The sequence below is a fragment of the Motacilla alba genome, chromosome 10 (assembly GCF_015832195.1).
Source record: "Motacilla alba alba isolate MOTALB_02 chromosome 10, Motacilla_alba_V1.0_pri, whole genome shotgun sequence".
NCBI classification, from domain to species: domain Eukaryota; kingdom Metazoa; phylum Chordata; class Aves; order Passeriformes; family Motacillidae; genus Motacilla; species Motacilla alba.
In genome coordinates, this window is record NC_052025.1 from 20,336,775 (window position 1) to 20,355,927 (window position 19,153).

Here is a 19,153-nt window from a genome sequence, read left to right on the forward strand (position 1 = left end):
GCCGGCAGAGGGGAGCCCCGGCAGAGGGGCTGCAGGTCCCCGCGGCCTCGGGGCTGAGGGCGCGCAGAGCGGCCGGCCGGGCAGCGGGGCCGGAGCTGTCAGCAGAGGGGCTCCACGGGCAATGCACAGCGAGCACGTGTGGCCGCCACAGCCCGCAGCGGCGGGGCATGCCGTGGCGGGGCGCCGGCCACAGGCGCTGCCGAGCCCCGCGGCCCGGCCTGGCGCACGGCAGCCCCCCAGCACCTCGCCCGAGGGGAGCCACGAGGAGCGGCGTGCCCCTCCGGCGGTGCCACACTCCGCGCCCCAGCCCCAGGACACGGCCCCGGCGCGACGGCTCACCTGCACCCTTCGCCGGCACCTGCAAGAGGACGAGGAGGAGGAGGCAGCGGAGGAAGAGGAGAGCGGGCGGAGAAGAGGACACAGCAGGTTGCTCAGCTCCTTGACCTCCAGGAGCGCTGATGTGGCTAGTGGCCAGCTGGGGAAGGGTTAAGCTGCAGGGAGGGGAAATTCCTTCCAGGCAGAGTCACGGTTTCCCTGCCAGGGGAAGTGGAGGCAGAACCCGGAGCACAGCTGGGGAGCAGAGGAAGGGCCCCTGGCCAGCCCCAGGGGCTGGTGGCCAGATGGAGCCTCGGCGGAGCCAGGGGCATGGGGTACACGGCTGACAGAGCTTATCAGGGTCACTGTGACCCCCAGGACAAGCCCTGCTCCTCCCCGGCCTCAGAGGAGCCCAGCCCCACAGGTCCCACACACCCAGAGAGCTGTCAGAGCTCACGGCTGCCCTGCCGAGGATGCTCTGCAGCAGGGAGAGGGCAGGAACGGGCAAGAGGTGACCTGCCACCAAAGGCCCAAAGCTGGGGCCGCCGTCACAGCCCGAGCAGGGCCAGCACCCTCCCCACACCTGCTCCGAGAGCAGAGGGGGCAGCCAGGGCCCCTGCCCTGAGCCCCCTGCCCTCCCCTGGGGCATCTGGGGCCCCCTTCCCACCCCCTGGGCATCCACGAGCCAAAAGCCCCCCAGGACAGCAGCACAGAGCCCCCGGCCCCCTCCCCGTCCAGCAGCACCCACAACAGACACAGACACGGGTTCAGGGGCAGTTTATTGGGACACAGGGACACACTCCAGCAGCCCCAGCCTGGCCTGACCCTGCAAGCCGCCCAGGTCACCCAGCTCCCATCCCTCTTGCTGCCACATCCCCGCTCCAGCACGTCCCCCTCACACTGTCCCCAGGGCACACAGCAGCTCCCAGGAGTGACCCCCACCCGGCTGGGGCCCATCACAGAGAGAGGAGCAGGGCAGGGGACAGCCATGGCTGGGAGGATGGAGGGGACAACCTGCAGCTCCGGACAGAGCCGTCACTACAGGCACACTTTCACCGCTGGGAATGCCAAGAATCCCAGGAGAGGCAGGAGCCATCTCTTCCCCACGGCGAGGAGAGGCTGCATGTCCGCAGGGAGGGACGGGAAGGGAGAGCAGCCTCCTGGCTGGGGGACCAGGGAGCAGAACTGAGCCCAGGTCCAGAGGGAGGGACCCCCCACCCCGTTCTCTGAGCCCCGTCACTGCTCCCTGCCCTCGGCCACCATCGGCCCCTGTGTGCCACACGGGCTAAGCCCCGGGAGGAGCCGGGGACCCCGCTCTGCTTAGCAGGCAGCCCCCAGCACGGGCTGCTCACATGAACTGTGACAGGTTGGGCACTTTGATGTTGATGTCCCCGATGTTGATGTTGCGGGGGATCTCGGGCAGGTTGATGTTCTTCACCGCCGACACAGCGCGGGAAGGAGCAGCTGAGAGGCCACCCTGGGGACAGAGGGACCGTGACCACGGGCCCCACCCCACAGCCCCTCCACCGCATCTTCAGGATGAACCTTTAATGGCCTGGCGTCCTTGACAAAAGAACCACTTCCAGGGGCAGCTCCCTGCACTCTCGACCAGCACCACTGGGCAGGGACGTCCCCAGCCCCATCCCGAGGGCTCAGGCAGGCAGACACTGGGAATGCCCTGGGTATCCCCCACACCCACCCCAGTCCCCATGGGCCACCCCCCTCGCAGCCCAGCGTCTGTCACCACTCACCTCTGCCTTCTCCAGCTTGCCCTGGGCCTCCACCTGCGCCACAATCTCGTTCATGTTGGTCTCCAGCACCATCCCGCCGATCACCATCTCCTGCAGGATGTGGTGGACCTGCCGGGGGGACAGAGGGAACAGAAGGCTGAGGGCCCGGTCCTGGGAGCGTGTCAGGGGCCAGCATCTCCCCAGGGGACACAAATCTACCCCTGTCCCCTTCTGAGCTGCCTGGAGAGCGAAAGGGTGGCCAAGGGGAGCCCCAAAGCTCCACTTAGCACCTGTGCCCCCCTGGAGATGACACCCACCCACCGGGCACACGGCAGCCCCCGCAGCAGCCAGATGCAACTGGTTCCACTGGCACGGCGTGGCTGTGTCACCCTGACACATGGCTGGTCCCTCCCTGGGCCAGGAGCCAGGTTACAGCTGGAATGTGTCCCAGAGATGACCCCGGCAGGCAGCAGGGTCCCTGGGACTCAGGGACACTTCTCCCCAGAAGCTCCTTCTCCTCAGAAAGCCAGGCCAGAGCCTGGCCTCTCCACTGTCTCCGAGGAAGGTCGGGACTGTGACACGGGCACAGAAAAAGCACAGCACTGCCAAGGGAGTCTGCTCCTTCCCTGGGATGCCTTGAGTTCAAGGATGAACAGCCAGGCAGGGCCAGTGCAATCACACAGCCAGATCAGGGAAAGGAACATTGCTGAGTTGCAACCCCAGCAACTGCAACCAGCCCCGGACGGCAGCCAGGCTGCGCGGGTGCTTACAACCCCTCCAGCTCCTGCACCTGGCTCAGCCCAGCACTGCCTGCACCGTCAGCAGCTCCCAATGAGCCTCCAGCACAGATAATGGGTTTATGGGTCCCAGTAACTTCCGTGAAACAGGCTACACAGGAGCACAACTGCATTATGAGATTGTTTTATGGTTTCGCAGAGCCAGACTGCACTTGTAAACACCGTGTGACTAACACCATCAGGACAGTCCTGGGCAGAGGAAAGAACACGAGGGAACGTGCTCTGAGGGGCAATCCCAGCTCTGTGAGGGGACCCAGCCCAGGCTCCACACAGAGCCTGCAGCAGCAGCAGGTGTGTGGGATCAGCCGGGCACAGGGTGAGCCCCAGGCAGCCCTGGAACCCCCATCCCACAGCCCTGGAACCCCCATCCCACAGCCCCGTCCCAGTGCACGCTGAAGCAGCTGCAGCAAGTGGCTCCCACAGCCTAAAAGGACATGGGAGCATCAGGAAACGTTCCTTCAAGATCTGGCTTTGGCCCAAGCTGGCTCCAAACCAGCAGGGCAGAAACCTTGAGCAAGTTTTGTTTTCCAAGGCAAAGCACAGCACTTCCTGAGAATTCTGTGTCCCCTCTGGGACCCCGCAGCTGCTGAGCGCAGCTCACGCTCCCCTCCGAGGTGGAAAGCACGGCTGAGAGCTGGGCATAGCCCACCCGAGCCCCCCCGGGACAGGGCACCCCTGCAGCTCCGAGGCTGGGGCTCCCAGCACCAGCAGCTACAAGCCCTGGTGTCACTGGTGCCTGACCAGTGTCCCCCTCCATCAGCCCATGGCAGCAGCGGGACCCCAGGCCCGCCACAGTTCTGGCCTGAGCTGCAGGTAGTGCAAGGTGGAACTTTAGGCAAAAAAAAAATTAATTATAGAATGCAGCCAAAGTTGCACCTGACCCCCTGCCATCCCCTGCCCAGGGAGACACTCCTTCCCTGTCTGGGGAGACACCCATGGCCCTGCCTGGGCATCCCCGGGGGGCTCAGGGGGCCCAGCAGGACACACCAGCACATTCCCAGCACCCCAAACACTGTCCCTCTGCAACCCAGCTCCGGGAAGCACAGGAACATGAGCACATCTGAGAAACAAACATGTGCCAAATATAGAAAGAGACCGGAGGACCAACTGATAACGGCCAGGAGCTGAGTCAAAGCTGGGAAGCAGCAGGAGCATCGGAAGGGAAGGGCTGGGAGAGCCTGGGTGACCGAGCTGGGGTCTCCACGGTCAGAAACCCCCGATTCCCACCTCCTGAAAATGTTCTTCTGTCAGGAGAGGTCGGAGCAAGGGTGACCCCACTGGCAAAGGAGTGATGTGCCCTGTCCCAGGGCTGCGGGCTGGCCGTGGGGCTCAGTGTTGAACATGCAAAGCTCATGTAAAGCTGAGAGCAAGGCTGATGAAAAGCTGCTGGGTGCTGCCCCTCCCACAGCCAGCACCCACGAGCATATCCTCCCCCAGCTGTGGGCAGAGGTGACCTGGGCAGCTGCCAACACTTCTCCCACAGCTGCTCGGCCCTCCTTCCTCCTTTGATAAACACTTTTGCTGACAAGAAAATCAGGTTGTGGCATTTTGGAAAGTCTGCAGCAGGGCAAATGGCGAAACCAAAGCCTGACCTCAGCAGCTGGTAACGTAGAGACCCGCCAGACCTGCTCATCCCCCTCCCTGCCAGCTCCCCAGCTGCAATCACCAATGGAAAGGGAGCATTTTACACTTTTTTTTCCCCAGTGCTCTTTTTTGTTGATATGTTTTTGTCTCCAGCAAAGCAAGAAAATCTTGATCAACAGCAATGCAAGCCCGGCACCCTCAGCCAAGCCTCTCCCTACTCCAAGCTTATTCCTGGCTACCTATTCCCAGCTATCTTCAGCCTTGTGACCCAGGACACGATCAAAGAGGACGGTTCCTGCCCAGGATCTCCATCCAGCTCAAGAGGAAGCATTACAGGCTGTGGCTCAAGCCAAAGTTTACCCAGCACTTTGAATTCCAAACACTCCCATTGTTCTTTCCCGTTTGTCCCGGCAGCTGTAGTAAAATGGTAACTCCCACGAGGTGTCACGGCCTGGAGCAGAGGCAGAACGCCCCAGCACCAGCCCAGAGGCTGCCCGGCTGCAGCAGTGCTGGCTGTGGGGCACAGGTCCTGCACGGGGAGCCCCAGGGCTGGGCACGGCTCCCCGGGCTCGGAGCAGCCCAGCACTCGGGTCAGGTCCCTCCTGGGCAGCTCACAGTGTGAGTGGCTCTCAAAGAACACGGGCTGAAAGGTCCCCACGCAGGATCTCAGTGCCCCCAAAGTGACCCGTGGCATCCCCTCACTCTCCTGGGCAGCTCCAGGAATGCAGGCTCCGGAGCAGCCCCGAGCCCAGCACCCACCTTGTCCATGTGGAAGATGAGGTCCAGCTCACAGACATTCTCAAAGCACTTGTCCAGCGTCTCCACAAACACCTGGGCAGCAGACAGAGACCAGGCAACACGGTCACACCAACCCCCTGGAGCGCCCCAGGCGCGGGACAGAGCGACTGGAAAGGGGAGGAGGACCCAGGCACGCTGCTGACCGCGGCTGGACACGAGCCCAGGTGTGTCCAGGGGAGCAAGAGGCCAGGGGCACCTGGCTGGGGTCAGCCCCAGCGTGGGCACAGGCCCGGGGCAGTTCCCCTGAGGTGGCACTGCTGGGGCACCTCCAGTGCTGGGGACAGCTCTGGGCCCCTCCCAAAAAGAGACCCCTGGAGGGGCTGGAGCGTGTCCAGGGCAGGGAACGGAGCTGGGGAGGGAATGGAGCCCAGGGCAGAGGCTGAGGGAGCTGGGAAAGGGCTCAGCCTGGAGAAAAGGAGGCTCAGGGGGCACCTTCTTCCCATATCCTGGTGTTTAAAGGATATTGTTCCCATATCCAGGTGCTTAAAGGGTGGCCACAAAGCTGGAAACTCCTTTCATACAAGGAGTCACATGGGAAGACACAGAGTGATGGGTACAAGTTCCTCCCGGGGAGACTCCAGTAAGGCTCACGAGGGAAATTTTTTCCAAAGAAACAGCGGTTGAATAATCTCCACGAGGAAGTGTGGGATTCCCCAGCACTGGGTATTTTTCACGTGCCAGGCTGTTGGGAATTGTCTAGGCCGTGCTTTGCCAAGAGAGGCTGGACCAGACAATCCCTGAGGTCCCTTCCAACCTGGGATTCCAGATTGGTTGGACTCGGTGCTCCCAAGGGAGTTTTTCACCCTGAATGATTTTATGTGCCTATTTTTAAGACATTCCTTCAGATTTCCTTCCCTGCTGCTCCCAGGTGAAGAAGCCACGTAGGAGCTCAGGGAGTACGTGCAGCCCCCCTCCCCACCGCATCCCGAGGGCTTCTCAGGCCTTTCGGAAGGGCTGGCACAGGGCTGGCACGGCCACAAAACGCCCCTGGGCTGGCGCCAGGGCAGCTGGGCCCTGCAGGGACGCACCTGGATGAGGTCCAGGATGCCCAGCTCGCTCTCCGAGGAGTCCACGCAGAACACGAAGTACAGCGTGGCGTAGTGGCGGTAGATCAGCTTGTAGTCCGAGCCGCCGAACAGGCTGTGGGGACACGGGCACGGCTGAGGGGCTCCGGGGACAGCCGGCACCCCGCGGGGGGGGACAGCCCGGCGCGCCCCGCAGCGCTACCTGCCGCACTCCAGGAAGTTGCAGATGTGGTCATCCCGCTTCAGCACCAGGTGGAAGGTGTCACGGATGATCTGCTGCTGCACCTCTTCTGCCTGCCAGGGGGAGACGGTGGGTGGGCACCCATGGGACCCGCGGCTCCGGGTGACAGGCCAGCCCCGGCGCCACCCGTGGGTGACGCGGGGCATCCCGAAGGACGCGACCGCAGCAGCGGCAGGGACCGCAGCGACCGCCCTGCTCCCGGGACACCCCCAGCCCACGGAGCCGCACGGTGCCCCAGCCCGGCGCTGCTCCCGGGACACCCCCAGCGCACGGAGCCCCACGGTGCCCCAGCCCGGCGCTGCTCCGGGGACACCCCCAGCGCACGGAGCCCCACGGTGCCCCAGCCCGGCGCTGCTCCCGCCCGGCCCGGTGCCGCACCAGGTGCTGGTAGAAGCGGACGAGCCGCGGCTTGCCGTGGTTGTTGAACACGAGGATGGCGTTGATCATCCCGGCGGCGCGTCGGGCCGGGAGCAGCGCCGGCAGCAGCACCGCGGCCGCGCACCCACCGCAGGAAGCCCCTCGGCCGCCCCGGAAGCGCACCGGGCGCCGGTGGGCTGAGCCCGGGCTGACCCTGCGGAGCGCCGGGCCGCGGGAGCGATCAAAGCCGCTCCTGGGCGGCGGCACCGCGCGGCGGCGCCGCGGCGGGCTCGGCCGTTCCTCGCAGCCCGACGGGCAGGCCTCGAGCCGGGATGCGGCGGCCGCTGCCCGCCCGGGACCACCGGGACCACCGGGACCCCCGGGACCGCCGCTCCCCGCGCGCGCCGCCAGGGGGCGCGCCAGCCCCGCCGGGACCGGCGCCGCGCGGGGGCGGGGCCGTGTGCTGGCCACGCCCTCTTTTAAAGGGCCCGCGACTCTGTCTGCCCGAAGGGCACCGGCGAGGGCAGAGCTCACCGGCCACTGCCCGGCCCCGCTTCCGCCAGCGCGGGCACACACCGGCCGCGGCCCGCAGTAACGCCCTGCGCTGGGGAGTGTGAGAGCAGGGCGGGGCAATCCCGCGTGGCGCCGGCCGCTACCACGGGCCCTTACCCGGAGGGCACGGACACGGCTCCGCGGGAGCGCCGGGCACGGCGGGGGACATGGCGGGCAGGGAGAGAAGGGTCAGTGCGCGCCGCGCCGCGCCGCGCCGGGCCGGGCCGGGCCGGGCGCACCGGGACCCGGGAGAGCCGCGGCCGCGCGTCCTGATTGGCTGAGCCGGCCGCGGCCTCGGCAGCAGCCTCAGGAACCTGCGTCCTGATTGGCTGCGGGGGCCGCATCCTCTTCGATCCGCGCCCTGGTTGGCTGAGGTGGCCACATTCTCTTGAATCCGCGTTCTGATTGGCTGGAGCGGACGGGCAGCGGCTCCCGGACAGCCGCCGGTGCCGGGGCCGGCCCGCTCCCGGTTCCGCTTCCCGGCCCGCTCCCGGTTCCGCTTCCCGGCCCGCTCCCGGTTCCGCTTCCCGTCCCGCTGCCGCTGCGGGGCCCGCTCCCGGGCACACGGTGCACCCCTCTCGCTCCTTGTCCCGCTCTGTTCCCCGCCCTGTTCCCCGCTCGGTGTCCCGCTCTGTTCCCCGCTTTGTTCCCCGCCCCGTGTCCCACCGAGTCCTGCCCGGTGCCCGCGCTCCGTGCCCGCTCGGTGCCCGCCCGGTGCCGCTCCCGCCGCTGCCGGCAGAGCCGTGCCCGGGCACAGCCGCCCGCAGCCCCCGCGCGGGGCGAGGCCGGGCCGGGCCGGGAGCGGCAGCCGGGGCCGGTGACACCGGGCGGCTCCGGGCAGGGAGCGGCAGCCGGGGCCGGTGACACCGGGCGGCTCCGGGCTGGGCAGCGGCAGCCGGGGCCGGTGGCGCCGGGCGGCTCCGGGCTGGGCAGCGGCAGCCGGGGCCGGTGACACCGGGCGGCTCCGGGCTGGGCAGCGGCAGGACGCGACGGGGCGCGGGGCGAACCCAGCCAGGCGGGGGATGTGAGCAGCGGCGGCGGCAGCGGGGACGGAGCTGGGAGCTCAGTTTTCACCGCGAACACGCACACAGACACGAACCAGAAAAGCAGAAGTGAGCCCAGACAAAGGGCTGCGTGCGGAGACGAACTCCGCTGCGATCAGGCCGGCCGGCGCCACCTGCTTCCATGGAGATGAGAATCTCCTGGCACAGCCGCCGAATCACGGCTGCCTCCCTCCGCACGCTCCTTCTGCGGGGAGGAGACCCTCCTCCTCTTCTTCTTCCTCTTCCTCCTCCTCTTCTTCCTCCTCCTCCTCACGATGGGAGCCAAAGCCCGCAGATCCTTGGCTGTCGCCACCCACTCTCCTTCCCGTGCCACATGTCACCCCCATCCCTCCCTTTGGGGCCCAGCGGCCTCCTGCCACCCCATCGCCACGGCCCCGCAGCTCAGCCTGTCCCTCTGCCTTCTCGGGGGAGCCTAGAGCACCCCTTTCCAAACCCTCCAACTCCTGCATCAGCCGCTCCCCTTCCACGCCACCTCCCTTCCCGCTCCCTCCCCCGGCCACCCCCTGCCCCTCACCGTGGCCTTTCTCTCCGCCTCTTTGTGTCGGGTGAACAGCGTCCCCCAGCCCCTCCAATTCCTGTAACAGCCCCAATTCCTCTCATCCCGTTTTTGGGGCGAGAGGAGTCCTTGCCATCAATCCCTACAAGCTTTTTGGGGCGCCCATGAGCTTTCCCAGCCCCATGCTGGATCTGGGTGTCTTGAGCAGGTCACCCCCTCCTCGGCACCATTCCCTGGGGCCACAGCCCCCCGAAAGGAGCGGTGAGGCAGAGAATGACCCCTGTGCTGCTGGAGGGGACATAATGCAGGGACAGCGTGGGCACAGGGACCGCTCCCACCCCCGGTCCCCCCCCCCGAGCTCCCAGACCGGTACCGAGGGCGGCCCCGGCTCCGGTGGAAGGTGCTGCTGAAGCGGGGGGGCGGTTCGCGGTGGTCGGGCAAGTTGAGGAGGGGGAGGAAGATGAAGGGCGGGCGAGTTAGGAGGAGCTGCTTTGCATCCCTTCACGTCAGCCCTGCCTCATTCCCTCCTTCTTCCTTCCTGCGCACCCAGCGCCGGGCCCGGAGCCGCCGCCGCCGCCCCGTGGAGCCGCCGGTGAGTCCTCACCGGGCCCCCCGTGCCCCTGCAGCCCACCCACCCTCCGCCGCTTCGCACGGGGGCACAGCCGCGGTGTCGCCGCGGTGTCGCCGCCTCCTGCCCCGCGCCCCCGGGGCGGGCGCGATGGCGGCGGGAGGCGCGGGGCGGGCGGGGGGTCCCGGCTCCGCGCCCGGGGCCGCCCCTCCCGGGAGCCCCCCCGGAACTCTCCCCGCGGCCGCGCTCAAACTTTCTCGGCCGCGAAAGTTGCGGGAGGTCGCGGGGCGGGGGCCGTGACCTGTTGCGGGCGGGGGGTCGCCCGGGAGGGAGGGATGCTCGGGGCCGGGGTCGCGCCCACCGCGCCCTGCCCCGAGTTTGGGCAGTTTCCCGGTGTTTGCGGCGGGAGGGGTCCCGGGCGGGGCCCCCCGTGTTGGCGGCGGCAAAGTGCTGCGGGGAGTGCGGGAGACTGCGGGCTGGTCCCGCACCGGGCGGGCCCCGCTGCACCTTCCGTCCCGGAGCAGCCCGGGGTGGCCCCGTGTGGGACTCCCGGGGCTCCCTGGGGGCTCCGTGGGCACTGGGGGGCCTCTGAGTTCCGCACCCAAGCAAGGGACCCGGGGAGCCGCGTGAAAGCCCTGCGGAGCTCCGGTCCTAACAGGGTGTAATTGATAAATTCGTTATAGTGAATTAATTAGTCAAGCATTAGGATTTTTCTTGTGAGCAGCCGTGTGGGAAGAGAAGGGTGACCAGGGCGAATAGGGGCAGCCCAGAGCCTGACCTGCCTTGGACTGGAACCTGACCCCAGCCCAGGTCCAAAGCCTGCGGCTCCATCAGCCTCCCACAGCCCACACCCTGCTGCTGCCCCTCAGCACGGTCCCGTGTGCCATGCCTCACTCTGGCCCCACACCACGCTCCCAGCCGTGCCTCAGTCCTCCAGCCCAGGTTTGAGCCAGCCCCACCAGCTGTGGGTCCCGCACGGCCCAGCTGGATGCTCTGGGTGCCCAGGCTGGCCACGGGATTCCACAAACGCGTCCTGGCTTGGGGGCAGGCTGCAGGCATGGCTCCCCGGGCACCCCGAGAGCTCACTGGGAGGCACCAGCCTCAGCCTTCTCCCTGGAGCCCCCAGGCCCTGGCTGGCCAGCTGTGACCATGCCCTGCTGCCACCCCGGGTGACAAAATCCTCACGGCAGGAGCTGCCTGGAGCAGGCACGTCCCCTCGCCCGGGCCAGCTCCTCTCCCGTGAGCAGCTCTGCCTCGGGACCCTCTCTGTGGTCACACTGCATCCCTCCGAAACTGGAAACAGGAGCTGAAGCTCTGCTGCACCCCAGGACACCCCCAAACCTGGCGGTGACTCGCAGGGTCAGACGAGGGTCCCTGCAGCAGTGGGAGTGGAGCATCTCTGGTGGTGCAGGTCACGGCTCATCGTGTGGCATTTTGGGCTTGGTTGAATCCCTGAGAAAGTGTTTGTTTTGGGCAGTTTTATTGGGCCATTTCAATTTACCAGCTAGTTTGGGGATCACGGTGTGGAGAGGGAGGAGCAGAGGCACTCCTGGCTTTGCTCTCTGGCTGGGAGCACTGAGGAATCTCCAGAGCGGTGGGTTTGTACCAACAGGAACATGCCAGCATCACAGCCCATGAGAGAGAGGCTGCCTGTGCTCCTTTACTTCAGTTATTCCTGGTGCAGAAGTCAGCTCCAGCTCAGCCCAGGCTCTGGGCACGTCCCCGGGAGCTGCCAGGCCAGGGCCAGTGCGGGGATGAGGGGTAGCCGTGTGTCAAGGGGGCTTCCTGCTGGCTTTGCTGCCCTCTGCCACCCGCTCCCAGATTTGTTTTCCCAAGCCCCATCATGTCCCTGGCTCGGACTCCGCCTGCCTGGGCTCAGGTGCCAGCTCCTGGAAGGCCCAAATACCTGTTCAGGGCACATGTGCCACGCAGGTGGCACGGGAAGGATGCTGCAGGATGGCCGGGATGGGATGCGCCAGCAGTGCCCAAGCCCATCCTTTGTGCTGCTGTGGCTGGAGTCCTCGGGCTGAGTCATGCCCTTCCCGGAGGGCTTGGCCTTGGGGACAGAGACCACGATCGGTGACAAGCGTTCTCCCTTTGTTCCTCTGTCCCACATTCTCTCCTCGGCCCCCTGCACGCCCTGCTCCTGCTTGTCCCTCACCCTGGCGGGTCCCTGGCAGTGGGGCTGGTGGGGGAGAGCACAGCCCGTGCTTTCCCTCGGTGCCAGTTTCTGCCCAAAGCACAGTGAAATGTGCCGTGTCAGCGGGGAAGGAGCTGCTCCTGCCGAGCTGTGGAGGAAAGGCTCCTGTGTTTGTGTGTCTGGGGTCTGTATTTGGACACAGGGAGGCTGCTCTGCTCGCCTGGCTGCAGCTTCAACAGAGGGCTCTCCCCCCGAAGGGGACAAGCAGTGGTGAACTTTCTTTCCCAAACTTTAAATGAAAGGGGAGAAACACGTTTTGGCTTTTCCTGGCCTTTCCTTGCAGCTGTCCATCTGTAGTTTGAGTGGCAGCCGAGTGTTTCTAGTGCAAATTAACAGGAGCAATATGTCAGCACCTGTGGGCGGCTCTGCAGCGTCCCTGTGCTGTCGCCTCCTGGTCCTCATGACAATGTTCCCTGCAAAGTGTCACGGTTAAAGTGACCCGTGTCTGGGTGCTCTGTCGTGCAGAGCAAAGACAAGCTTGCAGAAGGTTCACGTGGATGTTCTCCGGAGTGGCTCCAGGGGTTACCCAGGGCTGGTGGGGCGCTGGGGAGCCCCAGGGCTGTGAGAGGCAGGCAGGCTGGTGGGACAGGGGATTCATCACCAGATGAATCCCTGGGGATTCATCACCAGACTGCTGCCATCCCACTGAGCCAGCAGGGATGGGGCAGCCACAGCTTCCCTGGGCAAGCTGTGACGATGCCCTGCCCTCTGTCAGCCTGATGCCATTCTTCCTGGCACTCCAGGTCCCTGTCCCAGTCCCTCTCCAGCCCTCTGGGAGCCCCTTTGGTCGCTGCAAGGAGCCCTAGGTCGTTCTGCAGGCTCTCCTCTGCAGACGCTGGCACCAGCAGGGCTGGCAGAGGGCAGAGCTGGCCGGGCCGTGCTGGGCAGAGCGGGCAGGAGGAGGAAGCAGCACGCAGCCCTGCTCATTGTTTTCCTTCCACTTCTCCTCCCGGGCCTGCCTTCGTGCCCGGGCGGCGCACACCCCCTCATGCTGTGCTTGGAGCTGCGGAACAGGAATTTCCTGGGCACTGCGGCGGCGCCAGGGTGGGACGGCGAGGGGCTGCTCTGCTCTGCTCTGCTCTGCTCTGCTCTGCTCTGCACGGAGCCCTCGCTGCCCCTCGGCCCCAAAGCAGGGCTGGGTCCCTCCCTGGGCTGGCCCCGGCCGTCAGAGCCACACCAGGCTGGCTCCTGCCCGTGCTGGGGGTGACCTGGACAAGGACAGCAGGGGGAGGAAGGACAGGCAGAGCTTCCAGAGGAAGAGTGCTCACCACTGCCTCTAAATTTATCTTTCCTGTTTCTCAGAGGCAGCATTGTCTCATGCCATTCTCCGCGGTGTCAGGCATTCCCCCCTCTCTGCCTGGTGGCACCCTGTCCCTCACCATGTTATCCCGGTTCAACCAGCTCTGCTCTCCCCTTCTTTCACTTTCAAGTTTTAATCCTGGGGTGCTCCTGGCTGCTTCTCCTTTCTCTCAGCTCCGGTCTGTTCCCACACCCACCATCCCAGGGCCTCCCCATGTCCCGCAGCCCCAGCCCCTGGCCTGGGGCTTAAACTGGGGACTGGGCGGTTGCCAGTTCCTCTGGGCTCGGGACTGGAATCCATCAGCAAGCTGGAGAGCAGAGGCGGGAGTTTTCCCTCGTCCAGCCCATGGACTTCAGGCTGCTCTGAAGGGAGAGCTTCTCCTGGGAGCCATGGAACCATTTTGGTTTGACCTTTGAGAGCACAGAAGCCTCAGGGCAGCCTGGCCTGCTCATCCCAACCTCCCCAAGAGTTGCTGCACATGACCAGGTGGATATCAGGGACACCCTGGATGGCTGGGTGCATCAGGGACACCCTGGATGGCTGGGTGGACAGGGAACACCCTGGATGGCTGGGTGGACAGGGGATGCCCAGGACCAGCCTGGCTGGTGGCTGCTGTTGGGAAGAATTGTTTTTCTGGTTAGGATGGACGTTCCAGGGAGCTGCCTCCCTTCCCAGTCAGTCCACAGGGATTGTGAGGGTCTCCTTCCTCACAAAGGACTTTCTACTCTGAATCCTGACCCCTCTGCCATCCAAAATGTAGGCCTCCCATACTCCCAACCCAAGCACCTCCCTGCTCCATGGCAGTCAGTTCTTTGTCAGTTCACTGAGCCAGCTGAGCGTGGCCCTTGCCAGGCCCAGCCTGACCTGCCCTGCTGGCTCTGCCCTCGGCTTTGCTGCAGAGCCAGCAGTCTGTCCTTGCCATGGCCACTCTGTGCTTGCTGTGCACAAAGCCACCAGCCCTAGAAGTGTTCAAATGCTGTGTGGATGTGGCACCTGGGCACCTGTTTTAGGGGTGGCCTTGGCAGTGCTGGGGAGCGGTTGGACTGCGTGATCTCAGAGGGTTTGTGAGCCCCAGGCTCACGTGTGCCCGTGGCTCAGGGGGCACCATCTCTCTGGGAGCCAGTGCCCCTCAGAGGAGCTCTGGCCTCGGGCCAGGGGTGCCCTCTGCAGAATGCTTCCCCAGAGGCAGAGCCGTGGCGGGGCTGGACGAGCTCTGAGTCTCTGCTGAGTCCCTTGCCATCCACCCCCGTCTGCCTTGGCCGCCCTGCGTGCCCCAGCAGAGCCTGGCTGGGCCACTGCCTGCCGAGAGCTGGCCCAGATCTGTGCTTTGGTTTGGCTTTGTGATTATCAACGAGGGACCCACAGCAGGAAATTATTTCAACAGCTGAGTATTGTGTGTGTTTATGGGAGTTTCTGGCCGTGAAAGGAAGGGCACAAAGTACAGGGGTTGTGTAGATTGGGATGAGAATGGGAGGGCAAGTGGTGCAGAGCCCAGGGCGAGCCAGAGCTGCCCAAACCCAGGCAGAGACAGCCCAGCCTCACTGAGACCTTGGGAAATATTAATTGGGATGAGCAAATGGTGCAGATGTCCCCACCCTCCTGCTCACGAGCGGGATTTGCCCACTGCATCTCCCTGCATCACCCAGCCTGCCCTGTCCGAGCTCTGCGTGCCAGGCAGGTGCCCCATCCCCCGGTGCCCCCGGCAGCTCCCAGGCCAGGGTCCTCCAGCACTGGCTCCACGTCCAGGAGCAGGACAGCCCGAGCTGCAGGGCCCTGGGCAGTGCTCCCAGCCAGCTCCTGGGGTGCCAGGTGGTGTCCGTGTCACCTGTCCAACCACTCTGGACAGCAGTGCCAGACCCCGTTCTTCCAACTCCTTTGCAAAAGATAAACATGTGTATTTCTGTATAAAATCCTGGCCTCTGCCCAGAGTCAGGAGCACTGCAGGAGCTTTCACAGCACGATGACACTCTAAAGCACACGGGCCATAAGCAGGAATTGCCTTTCACCCTGGCCTGTGACCTGGCAGCAGCGTGGCGTCCCCAGAGCAGACAGCTCTGCCTGCCCCCAGGAGAAGCAGCCGAGTCCCCTGCTGCTGTGGATCTCGGAGGTGCTGGCCACACAGGCGTGGTGCTGTGGGGGCAGCAGGCGCAGCTGGCGTTGGGCCGCAAGGGGATATGTGTCTTCCACACCTGGCTCGGGTCAGTCCTGAGCTGGCAATTCATGAACTGCCACTGGCAGGGACCTTTGTCCGGCGCTCCTGCTCCATCTGTCCAGCCCAGCCTCCCAGGCACGTCCCTGGCCTGCTCAGCTGTGCAGAAAAGGATCTGAAACGTTTCCCACCTTGGGGATATGAAAGTGGAAGTGGTATTGGCAGCTGTGCAGCCGGGTTTGTTCCTGTAATGGTGGGACACGTCAGAGAGCCTTGTTGTTGGAAAGCTGGGAGTGGCACGCTGCCAGTGGCCTGGTCCAGAGCCTGGTGTGGGTGGACGGGGGCTCAGTGCTCCCCAGCTCCTGCCCGCGCCTCCTCCTGCCTGGAGCAAAGCTCTGGCTCCCTCCCCTGCCTTCACCTGGGCTCGGTGGGAAGCGGGGCCGTGTTTGGGGCTGGGCTGTGTGGGCTGAGCTCCACGGCTGGTCCCTCGTGCCAGAGGTGATTCCTGAGCTGCAGGTCGGTGTCCCCCAGGCAGGTTCAGCTGTGCCTCACTCCCCGGCACCTTCCCCGGCACTGAGGCAAGCACAGCAGCTGGTGCTGTGCTCAGGGATGTCCCGGGCACACAGGGGCAGTTTCTCCAGGGCAGAACTGGCTCAGAATCTGGAGCTGAGGGCGCAGGCACAGCCTGGAGTGTCCCCCTGCCCCGCAGCCCCTCGCCTTCCCCAGCGCAGCCCTCCGGCAGACACGCACGCGGAAGATTACCCGGTTGAGTTCTAATTATCACGCTCAAATTAGAGCCCCTCAGCTATGATTAACTCATTACCCAGCCCTGCAGCAGGGACAGCAGACACGGGGATGGTGGCAGAGCTCAGCCATGCCCGGCTGCAGGGGCACAACATCCCCTGGGCAGCCCCAGCCCCAGCCCCAGCCCTGCAGGAGCCTCGCCTCCCGCCTGGGATGAGTGCAGGAGAGCAGTGGGAGCTGTTTGTGCCTGTGCTGGGCTCCTGGGGCTGGGGTGGGCTCTGAGGGGCAGCACCTGCCCGGGTGCAGGGCTCAGGGGTGCTCCCCAGTGCTCGTGGGACACCGAGCCTGTCGGCACAGTCGTGTGTGCTGTTCACCCTCCTCACTGCCCCTCGCTCTGCCTGGGCATCGCTGGTGCCAGGAAGGATCTGGGCCAGCCCTGTGCTTCCATTGCTCTGTCCTGTCAGCAGCCCAGCACAGGACAGAGCCTGGGGAGACAGGGACAGGCAGGCCCAGCAGAATGGAGGGGCCCCACGCATGGCCAGAACTGGACTGAAACTGTTCCCAAGCAGAAGGGATGCTCTTGCAAGTCACACCCTTCAGTGAGACCCTTCCTCTGTGGGGATCTGCCCTTGCGCCCGAGCAGCTCTTTCACATCCCTTTGTTCCCTTTGGGGGCAGACATTTGTACCGGTTTGGGTTTTCCCCTTTTACAGCCAGCTGGGTCACACACACCAGGATTCCTGAGCTCCTCCTGCCTGTGTGTTGTCTCCTCGGACCTCTGGCCACGTTTATGGCTCTGCCCCAAAGTCCCAGCAGTTTATGATTAACCCAGGCCTGGGGATGCCAGCAGGAGCTGTGTCCAGCAGGAGTGATGCCCCATCAGGACGTTCCTCTCACCCTCTTTGGGGTCGGATGGCATCACACCTGGGTCTCTGCAGGACACCTGGGTGCCTGTTGCCAGCTGTCCTGGTGGGCTCCATGTCCCCGGGGTGTCACCTCCCTTTGTCCCACACCCAGCCCTGCTCTCCCCCTGCACCTTGGCTCATTTTGGGCTCTTTGGGCCCTGTGCTCCATCTCCACACACGGGGCTCTGTTAACCCCTGCCACTGCTGGAGATGCCGAAGGAACAGGGGCAGTGCTGGGACTCACAGAGCCGGGTAGGAGCCCTGTTGGGTGTTTCCAGGCAAGGCTGGGTGCTGGCAGTTGGGGACGTGCAGGGCAAAAGGGGCTGCACCCATCCTCTGCCCTCTGCAGGACCCAGCACAGCGTCAGGCCCCTGTGGCCCCTCTGCCACGGCCATCCCTGATCTTTCCCCGCAAGGGTTTGGGGGTTGACCTGAATTCACACTTGCTCCTGCAGGTTTGTTTGCTTGGGGTGTTTGCTCCGTCATGCTCCAGGGGAGCAGTGAGGTGGTGGAGGTGGTCCCTTTTCCTTTCTGTCCCCATCTGCGAGTGCGAGTGCTGGGAACGGGTTTGTCGGCGCCTCGGCGCCTTTCAGGGTCTTCGCAAAGAGCAGATTTATTTTCTGCTATGCTGAGAATTAGCTCCCCTTTCTTCCTCTTCCCTCTGCCCCCGCTGGAAAGAGAGAGAATGCAGGGAAGAAGAAAGGATTTCCATCGCGGTGGTGATTGGCACAGCCCTGAATGAGAGGTCATTCCAGCCGGCTCTTTCTTTTCAGGGCCCTTTTTTCCTGCTCCCTGTATTCAGGCTGGCAGCATTCTTTCTTTTCAAAGCTCCTCTGTCTGTCTCTCTCTTCCCCCTCCTTTATTTTTCATCCCTTTTCTTTACTTTTGCTGTCTTTTCATTCTGTTTTTCTCCACCCCCTTGGGGCTCCATTTTTTTCTTTCCCTTTTCCTCTATTCAGTTCCTTTTTTTCTTCTCGCATCTCTTTTGAATAGCTCGGCTATTTTCGGAGAGGAAAGGGACTGTGCCGGGGAGAAGCCGTTACAGCGAGGAGGAACTTGAAAGTCTTTTCTTTCCCTGTTTATTTCATTTAAAAGCAAAAATTGTTTTCCAAGGCAGAGCGAGGGTTCTGTGTGGAGCCTTTGAAGCCAGGCTGGGACAGCAGCAGGGCTGGGGGCCGTCCCTGCTCCTGGCAGAACGCATTTGCTGCTGCCCCAGCCCCTGGAGCTCCGGGGCCCTGGGCTCGGCGTGCCTTGGCTGGGGTGCTGCCCGAGGGGTCCAGGCAGCGCAGCCCCTGTCCCTCAGCCCTCCCCACGCCTGATCTAAAGGCTCTTCCTGCCTCTGGGCTCCGAGCAGCAGCGTTTGTGGGGATGAGGAGATCTCCAAGGGCAGGTCCTGGAGCTCTCTGCTGCAGCGCGCACCTGGGAGAGTTTGTTCCAAGGGGAATGGAGGGAGTCTTTGTTCCGAGGGGAATGGAGGGAGAGTTTGTTCCGAGGGGAGTGGGGGGCTCACACAGGGAGCCCGTGAGGACAGTGGGATGTGCCAGGTGTGCCGGTGCCAGGTGTGCCGGTGCCAGGTGTGCAGCTGCCCCTCGGTGGCGGTCCCTGCGCTCAGAGCAGAGGGACACAAGGTGCCAGGCTCAGGCCCTTCCCCAGAGGAGGGACAGCAGGGGTCTCACACAGCTGCACAGGGCCCTGGGGGTCCCGAGGCTCTGAGGAGAGCCCTCGCTCAGCAGGTGAGGCTGGGCCCATCGCTGCTCCAGGTGCCACCAGCGCTGGGCTCGCTGTCCCTGCTGCCTGGTGCCGTGCTCTGGGAGGGCTGCGAGGGCAGAGGGGCTGGGAGAGCAGCCTGAAGCATGAGCCATTTGCTCTGCAAGTTGAGGGAGGAGATGTTGAGCCCTGTGGCACAGCAGCAGGAGCTCCTTGGGAGGCAGGTGGGGCCAAGAGGAATCCCCTTCAAAAATGCTCACTGCCTGGGCACCACGCTGGGCATGAACCACTGGTGGCTGTGCTGCAGCTCCAGTGGGGCTTTGGTGCAGTTTTGTTGCAGCATTGGGAGGTTTTGGTGTGGTTTTGATGCACCTTTGGCTGCTGACAGACCACCCCTGGCTGGAGCGGGACGCTGGCTCCAGCATTGCTCTCAGCTCACACGAGGTTCCCTAAAGGGACCTGCCCGGAGCAGGGACAGTGCTGGTGGCCGCGGGGCTGCTCCGCTGCCTCCCGGCTGTGCCCCCACAGCGGAGCCCCCGGGAGCGGCCCCGAGGCAGAGCCACGCTCCCTGCCCCTTCCACCGGCCCCGGCGCCCGGGGCAGCCTGCCTTCCCCCGTGCCCAG

The 19,153-nt window shown here is 64.7% G+C and overlaps 2 protein-coding genes across 3 annotated transcripts in view; one reads left to right on the forward strand and one right to left on the reverse strand.

The window, feature by feature from the left end:
* The window catches only part of MAN2A2 (mannosidase alpha class 2A member 2), a 9,173-nt gene extending 8,683 nt beyond the window's left edge, over window positions 1–490 (forward strand). Inside the window, exon 23 of the mRNA XM_038147269.1 lies at window positions 9–490. Coding sequence (XP_038003197.1) covers window positions 9–490 — 482 coding nt within the window. The remainder of the gene's footprint in view (window positions 1–8) is intronic.
* A 586-nt stretch (window positions 491–1,076) lies between these two features.
* LOC119705040 (AP-3 complex subunit sigma-2) lies at window positions 1,077–7,255 on the reverse strand. Of its 2 annotated transcripts, XM_038146974.1 has the most exons (6): window positions 6,869–7,255; window positions 6,452–6,543; window positions 6,253–6,364; window positions 5,186–5,257; window positions 2,067–2,174; window positions 1,078–1,792 (listed from the first exon to the last, which is right to left on the reverse strand). In XM_038146974.1, exons 1-6 carry the CDS (start codon window positions 6,935–6,937, stop codon window positions 1,664–1,666), a joined length of 582 nt encoding a protein of 193 aa, XP_038002902.1. In that variant the 5' UTR covers window positions 6,938–7,255; the 3' UTR covers window positions 1,078–1,663. The 2 variants fall into 2 exon arrangements, with proteins under 2 accessions (XP_038002901.1, XP_038002902.1); XM_038146973.1 differs by lacking the exon at window positions 6,869–7,255 and having other exon boundaries at window positions 1,077–1,792; window positions 6,452–6,742.
* Between the last annotated feature and the right edge of the window lie 11,898 nt (window positions 7,256–19,153).